Source organism: Episyrphus balteatus, chromosome 1, assembly GCF_945859705.1.
Source record: "Episyrphus balteatus chromosome 1, idEpiBalt1.1, whole genome shotgun sequence".
Taxonomy (NCBI): Eukaryota; Metazoa; Arthropoda; class Insecta; order Diptera; family Syrphidae; genus Episyrphus; species Episyrphus balteatus.
This window is the reverse complement of record NC_079134.1, coordinates 33,430,621-33,444,621: the sequence shown is the minus strand read 5'-3', so window position 1 is coordinate 33,444,621 and position 14,001 is coordinate 33,430,621. Positions and strand designations below refer to the sequence as shown.

Below are 14,001 nucleotides of genomic sequence, written 5' to 3'. Positions count from 1 at the left end.
TAAAAAAAGAAATACAAATCAAAATGAATGGTATAACAGATTTAAATGGTATAAAGGGTCAATAGTAAGGAAAATAAATTCTTACGAGAGTTAAGCTTAATTTTATGCTTACAAAGAGTTAAGGAAATGATATTATAACATTTTTTTTCTTTAATATTGTGACTGGTATAAAAAAAAGTCTAATAGATATAAGAACTCATATTTGGAAAATTTCAAGTATTTTTCATTTAAACTATGAATTAGAGGCAATAATGCTTGAATTAGGCTAATTTATACCAATTACCCTGTCCCTCTTTCTTAATTTTGTTTACTGTTAGACAATAGTTTACTATATTAATTCCACTGGTATAAAAACCTATTCTAGGCCATTATTCTTAAAAATAAATCATTTTTTGTAGTTTAAGTATGCTACTGTATTTCCTTTTTAGAATACTACTTTTTGTTAATTCTTTCCTGTGTTTAACTGATTACACCTGAATGGTATAAAAAACTTTAAAGTGAATACTAATTATTTTCAATAGTGATTTATATTGTGTTCTAGAGTAAATTAAATTTCAAGAAATTGCTTAATACTACATTGGTAATGGTATAATAGACAAATATACTTAATTGGTATAATTTTGTTTATGCACGAAAGAAAATGGTCTATATTTTTCTTTTGAGAATGATTACCAGTAAATGTGTCAAACTCCTTCTTTTTAATTTAAAGCTAAGTAGTTAGTTCAGTACAACTGGTATAAAAACAAAAACTACTAGAAAAGCCTTTATTCCCGAAAATATAACAATTTCTTAATGTGTTTTAATAGTTTCCACAAGAAAAGCTAAATTATCAATTCAACATTTCTTTAAATTCTGTGTTTCCAATTTGGTATAAACTGGTCTAAAACTCAAAGAAATAAACTCAATGAAATTTTTAGCAGTTTTTATGGATAAGATGTAACGATTTCATTAAGTCAACCTCATTTATATAGCCAACACTATTTTTCAAAACATTTTCGGATTGGTATAAACTGGTCTAAAACAAATATAAACGAAATTTGTACAAATTTGAAACATAAAGAAAATTACTTTTCAATCTCAGTGTCATGATTTTTCTCACACCACTTGACTCCCCTCCAACCATCACACAGCATAGATACTTTTCCGCTGATTAATTTAGCTGAACAGTATTTTTTTCTACTTGAAGAGAGACTAGCTGCTATGTATGATGTTTCACAATGAATTTTTGTCATGTGTTTCGCAGTATGTTTCTTTTTTGTCATCGTTATTGTTGTTACTTTTTTTTTTTTCTTCTTTTCTTTGTAATAATTTATTTCGTCTCATTAACCAGACGTGACTGTCAATCTGGGGAAAAAGAAATGATGGAAAATCCCTTTTGCAAAATATCTGGCTAAGGGTGAGAAAAAACCAAGGCAAACCCAACCTTTACACAACAACAAGCAAAGTCATTTTAATAGATTACGATTAAATAGAAAGCAGGAGTGAGCAAGCAGCAAGCATATTATCATCATCAACAACAACATTTATCCATGTGGATGGCAGCATGTGGCAGCAAAGTAGAACAGAGAAACAACCTGCATTCTTTTTTGGGTTTATAACTTGACACACACATGTCGGACATGCCAGCAAGATTACACGGTTCATTCGGAAAAGGCATTTTATAACTAGAAGTTACATTACTTTTTCATCCCTTAAACTTCTTCCGTCTTTGTTGTATTTGGTTTTTTTTCCTAATAATTTCCCTTCGTCCTTTTTTCTGTGTTTCCTTATCTTTTTATTTTCTACTCTCAATTATTGTCAGTTCATTGGTTTTGTGCTTAGAAAAATGATAACAATCTAAATTGCATTGGCATGATGTTGCAAATGGCTTTTAGTCATAAGTTTTGATAAATAAAATAGATACAAGGACAATACAAGTATTATATTGATTTTATTTCATTTCGATCTATCAAAAAGAATTCATAAGTTTCACGTTGGGCGCCATTTTCTTTTAAGTAATTCTTTGGTTAAGACACCCAAAATCAAGAATTGAGTAACCAATTATTTCGAAATAACTTATAAGCACCTGTGACAAATTCTCAAACAATGCAATAATATAATATTAACCTGGTGTACATGAGATACTTTTTCAAAATACTTATATGGCGCTATGGTAATTGATATTATTATACAAAAAAAAAAGTTCAACAACCATCAGTTAACCAATATCCCAGTTTTATTTTATTAGCTTCCCAACAATTAAATATTTGTTTGGCGAAATAAAATTTAAAACAAAAAAAACTGCAATCAGACCCCCACATGTGGTTTCGTTAATAAGTTCAAAAGTTTACAATTGACCCACAAGTCATTGTGTGTGAAACCATTAAATCAGTTCACACTCCATCAGCACAATTTTTTTTGATTTCACATACAAAACATGAAAAAAAAGTACGAAGTTAATTACGAGTTCCTTCGATTAAATTTCGCTTACCAATAAAAGCGATTCGATTCGTATTCGATTTTGTTGAACGCCATCCATCATTCAAACGATGAGTTTTTGTTTTTAATAGCTTAACTGAACTATTCGACCCGGTGGCGATTTGGTGGTGCTGTGAAGTAATTCCATATGCGCATATATTACAAACATTTTTGGACACTTTTATGTTTACAAAATTGTTGTTGGAACTGTCATAATTTTGTGACACTTGCCAGTGGCAGATTTTGAGTTTATTAAGGAGTTTTTTTGGGCTATTTGTTTAATATTATTACTTTTGCTTTCTAGAGGATTGTTAAGGGGACTATGGGATTTGTAAAAAAAAAACTCTGCAGTGTTTGAGGATTATTTTCAAAAAGTAAAAAATTATAAGAAAAAAAAATTAAAATAAATTGAAATTTGGTTCAACAAACAAATTTTTCGAAAACTATAGTTTTGCTTTAAATTTTGTGCAAAAATTCAGAATTTTGAAGACTCAATATTGATACTTAATGAATTTTGCAAAGAACGATCACAATTTTTTTTTTTTTTTTGAAAATTTGGTACAAAAAATTTTGACTTAATGCAAAACAAAATATGAACAAAAATTAAGCATATTTCAAAAATGAAATTATAAATTTTCCAAATCAAGAAATTTTACAAACAAAATTTTGTCCTAAATTTGTCTGAGTACGAAATTTTCGAAATTTTTATCAAAGGGATTTGTTTGATGTTTTGTACAGAATTTTTAATCTAAATCTCTTCACCTTTAAACTTTAACATTGAATTCATTAAGTTCTTAAAATTTTTTAAGCATTTAAATTTTTATATTTTTATACAGTTTTTTTATAAAAATATTTTCATTATGTTCCTTAAAACTCTAGCTCAGAATTTTTAATACAAAATTAAGAATTTAGACTTTAAAATTTATGTACACATTCAAATTTTTAAAAATACCTTTCAGATTGTGTATGTACTAGTTTTGGAGTTCAAAAGTATAAGATTTAAGAAATTCAATACGATCAAAATTTTGTAATAGTGAATTTTGAATATTTGGTACAGTTGAAACAGTTTCTTAAAATATATAATAAAAAAACATAACACAGAAACATAAAACTAAACATTTTTGACTCACATATTTTCGATTCGAAATTTTGACTAAACTATTAATTTTTCTATACAAACATTTTGTTCAAAAATTTGATATACAAAAATTATGACTCACAGAATTTTTGTTTCTAAAGTCCAATCCATTTACCATTAATACAAATTTTGAATTTTTTGCTCAAATTTTGAAATTCTAAATTTTGAAGAACTAAAGTATTTTATGCTGACGAACTTTTACCCCAAAAGGCCTTAGGTCAGAATTTCATTTTCAAAAAAAAAAATTAAAAAATTAAAAATCTTAAAGATTACGAGCAAGAACCTACAACACCATTGTGCATTAAATTTAATTTTTTTTTTCTCAAAACCACACAGCTGGTGCTCTCCATTGAAGTATTGACCAATTATTGAAATTAAACTTTTTTAAAAGTTCGTCTCAATTTTGTTTTGGTTCTATTGGAGGTTTTTGTGTTTATTTTATTTTACTTTTCTTTTTTTGTGTGGTTATCAAAAGTTTAAAATGTGCTGCATAGCATATATACCTAATAACAACACAAGCAGAAATAAATAAATAAAAAAAAAAAACAGGTGTGTCAATAAATTACGAAACATGATCCTAATTTTTGTGTTTTTTGATTATTTTGGTATCCGTTCGGTCGATATATAGGTTATAGGTTCGGCTGGTCAGCCATAGTCTATGGGGAATCAAATTAAAATAATTTACTTTTTGTTTTTATTGTTTTTTTGGATTTTTTTTATATTTTGTTTAATATTGAACAGGTAGACAATTTGTGGAAAAAGCACACTCAGTTGTGCGTATGAAATCTTTGTCAGATTGATTTTCATTCAGTATTTAGGTTTGTTGATTTTTTTTAGTTCAACAAGTAGACGGTAAATTGGATTTGATATGAAATGGGAAGTTTTTTTTTATTGTGAGAAATCATTGAAAGGATAACCTTTTGACTGAAAAATTATGGTAATTTAAAAAGATTACCAAGAAAATATCTACAAATTGGATTTGATATCAAATGTCTTAATTTCTTTACAGACTTTTTATAGTTCCCGACAATTCCTTGAATTTGAAATTTGACTTTCAGTCCGAATAAATTTTGTGTCTAAAGAGGTCCTTGGTTCTAAAGCCCACAAAAATAGGAAATACAAATTTTTACGAGCCCTCGTGAGAATTTCAAAAACTATCTGGGTCTTAAAAATCCAAACTTTTATGATTTCATTATTTAATAATCATTCATTCCTCCATTATTCCTTTGAGAATTAAATTTAATTGTGCACATATTTAATTAATTTGTTTTCAAGGTTTATTTTATTTGTTTTTAATTAGCAAACTATTTGATTTTTGTGTCTTTGATTTTTTTTTTTAATGTTAATTTTGAACTATAAAATTTTGAACAAAAAAAAAAAACAAAATCAAAATCAAAACATTAAAAATTTTAAACCTAAAAATATAATTATTATTATTTCTTTTTTTGCCAATAGGTAGATAGGTAGCTAGTTGTTAAACTTCACCAGAAAGAAGCAATAAAACAAAAGTTCTTGGAATTTTTTTTTTTTATTTTCATCTAAAACAACCATATGGCGGTAATATTTCAATATTTCAAATGAATTTAATAGGTTTTTAAGAATACATTTGTTTTGTTGTTTTTTCTTATTTTTTTTTTTATGTGCTTTTTTGTAAACTATGAAAAAATATTGTTAATTAAATTGATTGAATTTTTTTAAGCTTCGAATAAAAAAAAAAATGATTAAATTAGATTTAGGTCAGAATGTGTTATTATTTGTTTCAGCTGTTTACTGAAAAATTGCTAATTTCAATGGAATTTTTAGTTAAGAGTCATTTTTAGAAATGAACCATAGTATTAATAGGATAGTATTAGCTGATAAACAAAACAAATCAGTAACAGCAGCTGTTGATTGCTATAGTCAGTTTATTTGTTGGTTGGTTGATGTTTTGGTCAAAGTTAGTGAATTTTCAGTAGTGGTAATAGTTTTTCAAGCTTGATTCGAAATTTTTAAATACAAATTTTGCTTCTTTTAGTAATTATACTAAAGTATTATGTCTACAAAAACCTACCAGTATCGATTATTTCGGTCAAAAGTGGCAAAAAGAAGTAGACTCAGAAAATAACTGGTAGCGATTTTCGAACCTATGTACCGATTTGTCAACCATACTGTGTATATTTAAAATTAGTTTATTTTCTAAAGAATAAGGGCATAAATTCTCTTGAGAACTTATTCACTTAGAAAGTCTAAATTTATTATGCAAGAACTATTATTTTCTTACCACCTCAGTATAGCAGAATTAATTTTAATATAATTGCAATTAAGTAATATTTTGATTGAATGGTATGAATGTATTACGATTTAGAATTTGCATTTAATGATTGAGCTCTTTGACTTACAAATAATTTCCAATTAAATATTACGAACTGTGCAAACTGTGATATCCAATATCAATATTTTAACTTGTATTTATGGTATAATTTGAATAAAATATGGATTAAAGATAAAAATACAATTATAACCAGTTTAATAATACATTTATGTATATTTATATTTCTAGCAGTAGCAGTAATAGTTTATTTTTTTTTTGTTATTACATGAGCTTTTGAAAATGATTAAAATTAAATTATAGATGATGATGATAAATAAATTAAATTGAAAAATCAATGATCACGGAATTTAAATGAGGTTGTTAGAAATATGGATTTTAGAAAAATTTAAATAAAAATTGATTTTTACAAGAAGTTTCCAAAATTTTCGTATAATTGTGTTTGGTAAAAAAAAGCAGACTTAGTGCCAAATTATCCACACTCCATTTAATTTAAAATTGCTATCAAAAATGAAAAATCGACTTTTTAAATTTAATACAGTGTGTATAAATTTGGCTTAATAATGATTATGTTAGACCTTAAGAAGTGAATCTGAGTATATACACCCAACTCCAGTCAATCAGTCTTGAAGACGTGAAAGTGTTTTCCCAGTTTCAAGCAAATTATCCATATAATCATAATGGTTCGAGCAAATTTAACGTTGTACGGGTTTTATGTTAAGGGACTTTTCAGGGCGCTTTTGACTTGCCGTCGGCAAAATAATGCTCTTCTAAATAAAACTTTTTTCCTTTTTTATTATTTTATAGCGTTCGCATGTGTTAGTTGAAAGATTTCAGTGATTCGAGTCAGAATTCGCAATGAGAAATGCATTAACAAGCTAAATTTTTGAGACAATTTTATACAAACATGTCAAAAACTCTGGTTTCGAACAAAAACTCTGGTTTCGAAATTTTTTTTTGGAACTTTGAACAATTTATTGCTCCCAGTTCAGTATTTTGTATAAAAATTCTTTAAATAATTAAACTAAGGATTTGTTCCGTTAATAAAAAATAAATTAGCATTTTTTGATATACCAACTAAGTTCGAACATAACCTGAAAATATTCGAAACAACGACAATTGCAATAACTAAAATCTACAAAGTTCCATCACCAATATTCAAGGCAATATCAAAGATATAATCAATCAGTTACTTCCAATATAGCTTAGAAATACTTCGTAGTAAATATTAACCTAGGCATAATAAATCTTACTTTTACCATAGGAGAAATAATGCCACAGAAATAATTTCCACGAAAAGTAACAAAAGACATAGAAAAAGTAGAAGAAATCCTTTCCTGAATAACGAGCAATTTTTCTCAAAAATTTTGCCTCAATGGATTTATTTGAAAAACTTTTAAGAACGGTTCTGAGAAATTTTCTTAAAGCATCAAAAAGCTGTTTTTAATTGTAGTTTTCAAGGAAATTCTGCTTAAAAAAGAGCTACTAAAAACTTCTTTATAATAGTAAAGAGTACATAATTGCTTTGATAATATCTCCTTCATTTGAATTTTTTTTAGCAGTTAAGTGATACATATCCTCAACGACCGTTAATTTTTGTTCCCATTCCTAAACGGTTTTGAAAGAAATAACCTCGTTACTCGAACTACAGCATTCGTTCGTTAACGTTTTGACTATTGCTCTCTCTCTCTCTGTTTAATCAGAAGAAAATGATAGAGACACAAAGCGTCAATACGTTAACGTACGTCCCAGACGTCCCGTTACCGACTTCCAAAAAGGAGGAGGTATTCAATTCGTCTGTTTTTTTTTTTTTTTTTTGTTTTTACCTCATAACTTTGGAGTGATTGAACCAATTTTGATAATTCTTTTTGTATTGGAAAGCTGGTGCCTGGCTATAGAAACTATGAGAAAAACCACGACTTGATCCATGAAAGTCGGTTTTGTTTTTTTCATAAAAATAATCTTAACTGCAGTCAAAAATTTTACCGACTTTAGTATTTTAGTATTTATTTTTTTAAGAGCTACTTAAGCCTTTGACGATAAAACTGTTAAACAGTTTCACAAAGAAATTGTATCCAAACATAATGTACTCTTTCCCCTTTCATATTCAAGTAATTTTTTTTAAGTCTCTCCAGTATTTTCATATTTTTCTTACCCTTCAAAAAACCCCAAAAAATTTGCAACAAAATTGTCTAAAAAATCAAAATTTTAAAACTCCAAACTCACCTTTCATCATGATAGCTGTTAATTCCGATGCATTAAGTTGCAAACACATGTTGTCTGTGTTGGCCATTTAGTCCTTTTTAGCAAAAATTTTTGCCGGTTTCCTTGGTGATCGGTATAGGTATTTACAAAATTATTATTTTGTTTTTTAATCCGCAATTCGAGGAAAAACAGTCAAACAGTAAAAAATTGTTTTCAAAAAATCTTCTTTCAGATTTTTCGATATAATCCCATAAAAAATTAATCCACAAATTGTCAGCAGTTGTGTGTTATAAAAAAGATACAATATCTTTTATTCCGATTTTTTGTATATTATTTATCAATTCACTTCAGATTCAATTCAAATCACTGTTAACAGTATTCAAACTTTTTATAGATTTTTTGTTTGAAATATTATTTATTTCACTTGGTTATAATCATTATTTATTTATTTAATTTATTTAAATAAATAATTATTTAATTTTTAATTTTTCCACTTAAACATATAACACATTTATTTGTAAACAATTTTGTTTGCTTTTTTTTTTTTTAATTCAGTAAAAATTCGCGTTTGTTTATTTATAATTTTGTTGTGTTTGATAGATAGTATACACCTGTTCCATTAGATATAGGCATTTAATAATAAATTTTCAATCTATCAGATACTTTTTTTCAAAAATTTCGTGTATCGGTCAATTTAATATAAACAGAGGGAAACCCACGTTAATATACACTCTCTTATAAAAGAAGAAGGCGATAAAATAAAACAAAACAAATTATACACTTTAAAAAAAAGTGCTATAAAATTTATATTTTTCAGAGCTTACGTCCGTCATCTAACAAAGTCGCAATGTGACTGAATATAGTGGGAATTGTTCCACGATATACGGTGCAAAAGTATCTTCTACACACAGCACAGCAGCACATCTATCGTATCTTTTCATATGATTTTCCTCCTGAACAACCGACAACGTTGAATTGAAGTTGAGCGCCAGGCCAGCCCCTAAACACACCGAATCAGCGTGAATTCGAATTGTTGTCTGATATATTTTTCTTTTGTGTCTTGCTGATATATTCAACCTGTTCAAGGCAAAAGGGCGCTTCGTCTCATCATCATTATTCGGGGTGAAAACAAAAACAAAACACAAAAACACACATATATTAGTTTGAATGGAATTTATATCAGTTTGATTCAAACATGTTTGGTATGATGAGATTGATGAATGGATGTGGATGGGAGTTTTCTCGCATGAGAGTTACTATTAATTTTAGCTTATGGAATGACTAGATGGATAGTAATGCGACTTGTAGATATAGATTATATTATGGGATTTGTATTTTTATTTTGTTTTTGTGTTTGTATCTGAGAATTTTGATGTTGTTGTTGTTTTTTTGTTGGTTGTTGGTGGAATGGTGTGGCGCTCAGTTGTGATTATGGTGACAATGACGATGAACAACGACGCCTGCTGATGTTGGTTGTTGTTAGAGGTATTGCATATCGCGGCAGGAAAATGTGAGACGGCGCACTTTGCATTTCATAGTGAGATACCTATTCTACAATACAACATGAAATAACACGAGAATGCATAATGTTTCGTTTTATGATTTGAAATGAAAGAGTCATTTATGCATTAGGCGGTGTTGCCAATTTTTTGTTTTTTTATAGAAGACTTTCGTACCTGTAGATGGTAGATAGGTACCCAACTAACAATTTTGCTTCTATAAAGCTTTATAGAAGCAAAAGAAGCATGTATAGAGCCTTACAGAAGCAAAATTGTTAGTCGGGTAGGTATTCGTAGCAAAATTGGAGTTGAGATATTAATCAAACAGAGTTGCAAAGATGACACAAAATGGTCACGTAATTTTGAAAAGGACATATTAATAATGGTTGAGAAGTGGCATCATTCTGATTGTATGGGCTTAACAACCTAGCATGGATGGTTTTCAAAATATTTGGATTTGAATATGGGAAATATCAAATTAGCCAAATGCATTACATAGGTACACTGTGCAACAATAAAAAAATACTCCGTAGATAAACCTATCACCTTTCACAATGATTAGAAAATTATTCGTACAAATTCATTACCTCCCGAAATTGAGGAATCGTCAAGATAATAGCGTCCAACTAAAACAATTTTTTTGAACTATCACAGCACCGTTTCCTTGATTTCTGACTTTTCCTAATAATACAGTAAAATAAGGAGAAAAAAGGGGTAAATCTCGGAATGAATGTTAGTGGAAATTTTTTTTGCTCAATATCTTCCTTTTGCCATTCTATAACATATCTCAAAAGTCTAGAAAAATCTCATGTCCGCTTGTCGCGATTTCAAGGTCATATCGCGAAATGGAGATTTTCAAAATTAGCAAAAATAGGCTATGGTAGTATATACACATATGATACATGATTTCAAGGTATTTTTTAATGCTGATTCCAAAAAATCTAAAATCAAGACAATCTGACGTCTCTGGAAAAAGTTATACCTGTTTTTCATCTGTCAACTCATATTATTATAACAGTTGCAAACTTACTGCCGAAAAACCCTTAAAAGTTATGGTAGATGAACCAAATTTTGCATGAAGATTTTAGAATCCATCATTATTAAAAATCCAAACAATCCCTTACAAAAAATATATATACCTACGATATAATGGTATTTTTTGATGGAGGGGCAAATTTTAGGATATGCACTAAAGAAGATTCTTGTTCATCTTAGGAATAAGTGCAAATAGGCTAATTTTTTCATTTTAATCTTTGTTTGGATATTCTTTAACTACCCTCAAAAATCTAAAAACATCTAATGTCCGCAAGTCCTAATTTTCTTGGTTTGAAAATAAGGTGCAGATTTTAAAAAATTAATAAGAAAAGTTTAAATTTTTATATGTATACCAACATAAGCGACATGATTTAAAGGTATTTTTTAACACTTATTCCAACAAAACTCACAAACAAGTCAACCTGACCATCCCTGAAAAGTAATGCACCTTATTCATGTTGATCTGACACAAATATCTGAAGTGTAGTTTTCCAATTTTTTAAAATCTGCACCTTATTTTCAAACCAAGAAAATTAGGACTTGCGGACATGAGATTTTTTTAGATTTTTGAGGGTAGCTAAAGAATATCCAAACAAAAATTAAAATGAAAAAATTAGCCTATTTGCACTTATTCCTAAGATGAACAAGAATCTTCTTTAGTGCATATCCTAAAATTTGCCCCTCCATCAAAAAATACCATTATTTCGTAGGTATATATATTTTTTGTAATGGATTGTTTTGATTTTTAATAATGATGGATTCTAAAATCTTCATGCAAAATTTGGTTCATCTACCATAACTTTTAAGGGTTTTTCGGCAGTAAGTTTGCAACTGTTATAATAATTAAGTTGACAGATGAAAAACAGGTATAACTTTTTCCAGAGACGTCAGATTGTCTTGATTTTAGATTTTTTGGAATCAGCATTAAAAAATACCTTGAAATCATGTATCATATGTGTATATACTACCATAGCCTATTTTTGCTAATTTTGAAAATCTCCATTTCGCGATATGACCTTGAAATCGCGACAAGCGGACATGAGATTTTTCTAGACTTTTGAGATATGTTATAGAATGGCAAAATTAAGATATTGAGCAAAAAAAATTTCTACTAACATTCATTCCGAGGTTAAACCCTTATTTAACTGGATTATAAATGATTCTTCGGATTTCAAAGACAAATTTTATACAGAAGCATATGAATGAGTAACTTTATTAAAATTTTCAAAAAAATATTTTTGAATTTTTTTAATTGTCAATTTTTTAAAAAACGTGCCTATGAATTTTTTCTGAAAATTTGTTTAAGAGTCTCGAATAATTATTTTTGGAGAAAGGCATTTCAATTTTTGACTTGTAAAATACATAGGTAATACTGGACAAGTTAAAGATTCGAAAAAAAAGTCGAACTCGAGATAAAAATCATGAATTACGATGAGAATGCCAAAAAAGTAGGTCCGGCAATTCTGTCTCTCTGTATATACCTTGAGCTGCAGTCTAAAAAATCGATTTTCTTACAACTTGCTAGTTTTGGATGATTTCCTAAATTAAATTTTTTTATAACCAAAACTAACGGTATCTGTCATATAACCGAAATAGACATTTTTTTCTACAAATAAGACCCATTTTTTTTTAAATAAAAAAATATTTTTTGAACCTTTATTAACGGCACCTGCCATAGAATGCTTTTTTGGTTTCTGAATATCTCATACACGAATAACCCGATTTCAATGAAAATTTTTATACAAAAGTGTTTAAATAATCGTAATATAAAAATTTTTAAAAAACACATTTTCAAATTTTTTTTTTAAATCAAGTTTTTGAAAACAGATCATTGAAATATGTCGAAATTTCATTTTTAAGTGCAATTTAATTATTATTTCTTCAAAATGTCATACCAACTTTTTTTTTGAAAAATGTTAAAGAATGTTTCTAAATTTTTTTTTTTTAACGTGTCTAACAATTTTCAAGTATTTTTTTCTAAAAATTCCTTTTCATACAAGAAATAAGAAGGCAAACTTTGTTTTTGTGATCAAAATCATTAATTAAAAAAAAAAAAAAAAAAAAACAGATTTTATACATTTTTTACATTATTGGTGAAATTCCTTTATTAAATTATATTATGATTTCCTCTGATTTTTTTTTTATAGAAAGCCTTAAGATTAAATCTAATTTTACCATAAGAGGAAGTACGTGCGACCCAGTCGTTCATTTTATTTTTTTTTTTTAATTTTCAAAATTAAAAAAAAAATTAAAAAAAAAAAAACAGTTCTAACTATTTTGGTTGTTTCCTTATTTTAAGATTTTTCTGCACCATCTTAATTTTAAAATTTCAGCCAAATAAAAGGTGTATTGAGAATTTCAAAACGCAAAATAAAAAATTTGAGCTTTTATTAAAAATATAAACATCTTCATTTTCAAAAAAAAATCTTATGAATATCTAACTATTTTTGCTAAAAAAAAAAAAATTTTGTTTTTGAATTTTTTCCAAGTAATAGTTATATTTATTTTAATTATCTACAGCTTTTAATTAACTTGATAAGAGCGTAAACAGAAAAATTTGGCATAAATTGTTAAAATTACCTTTTTTTTAAGTCCGAACCTGTTTTCTTCTCTCACCCACTTCTAGCTATATATTGCAATCTAATCGATTTGTCCCCCTTATTTCCATTTATCATTACTTCTAAATTTTCTAATCATAATTATTTTGTTTTTTAAAATTTTTATGTGGAATGGTCTTAATACTAAATGTCGAGTAGAATATTTTAATAGTTTAATAGCAGTTTTCACACAAATTTACGACCGGGTCAGGTCGCACGTACTTGTTCTTGTGGTAAGAATTACTTATAATATTAAGGTTTCATATAAGAATATTTTTTTATTTAATTTAAAAATTAAGAATAATATAATTATTTCTCTTTATATTCCCAAGTTAATTTTGGTTTTGACTTCAAAATGAAGTATAACATTTGATTTCTTGTATAACAGAACATTTTTTAAAATAAAAATTCCAAAATTAAAAAAAAAAATTATGTTTTTATACATAAAATTTTCAAACATAATAAAAAAATAGTTGTTAAGCTGTTTCTTAGAAATAATCAATCACTACATAAACAAAATTCAATTTCGTCAATCTGTTTGAAAAAGTTTTCAATTTCATCAATCCGTTTAAAAAATATTGATTTTCAAAAAAAAAAAAAAAACATAAAATGAAAAAAATACAAAAACGAGATTTCTGATTTTTTTGATATATTTTAAGATAAGGGGTACTTAATGGCTTCTGTACAAACATTTTTGTTAAAATCGACTGACTCGTTTGCGAGAAAGTGAGCAATGAAGAAAACGGTTCTATGACAGGTACC

The 14,001-nt window shown here is 27.3% G+C and overlaps 1 protein-coding gene across 1 annotated transcript in view; it reads right to left on the bottom strand.

The window, feature by feature from the left end:
- Window positions 1-9,117, bottom strand: part of LOC129907660 (uncharacterized) — a 38,651-nt gene extending 29,534 nt beyond the window's left edge. The window contains exon 1 of the mRNA XM_055983951.1: window positions 8,130-9,117. Coding sequence (XP_055839926.1) covers window positions 8,130-8,196 — 67 coding nt within the window. The 5' untranslated portion in view covers window positions 8,197-9,117. The remainder of the gene's footprint in view (window positions 1-8,129) is intronic.
- Between the last annotated feature and the right edge of the window lie 4,884 nt (window positions 9,118-14,001).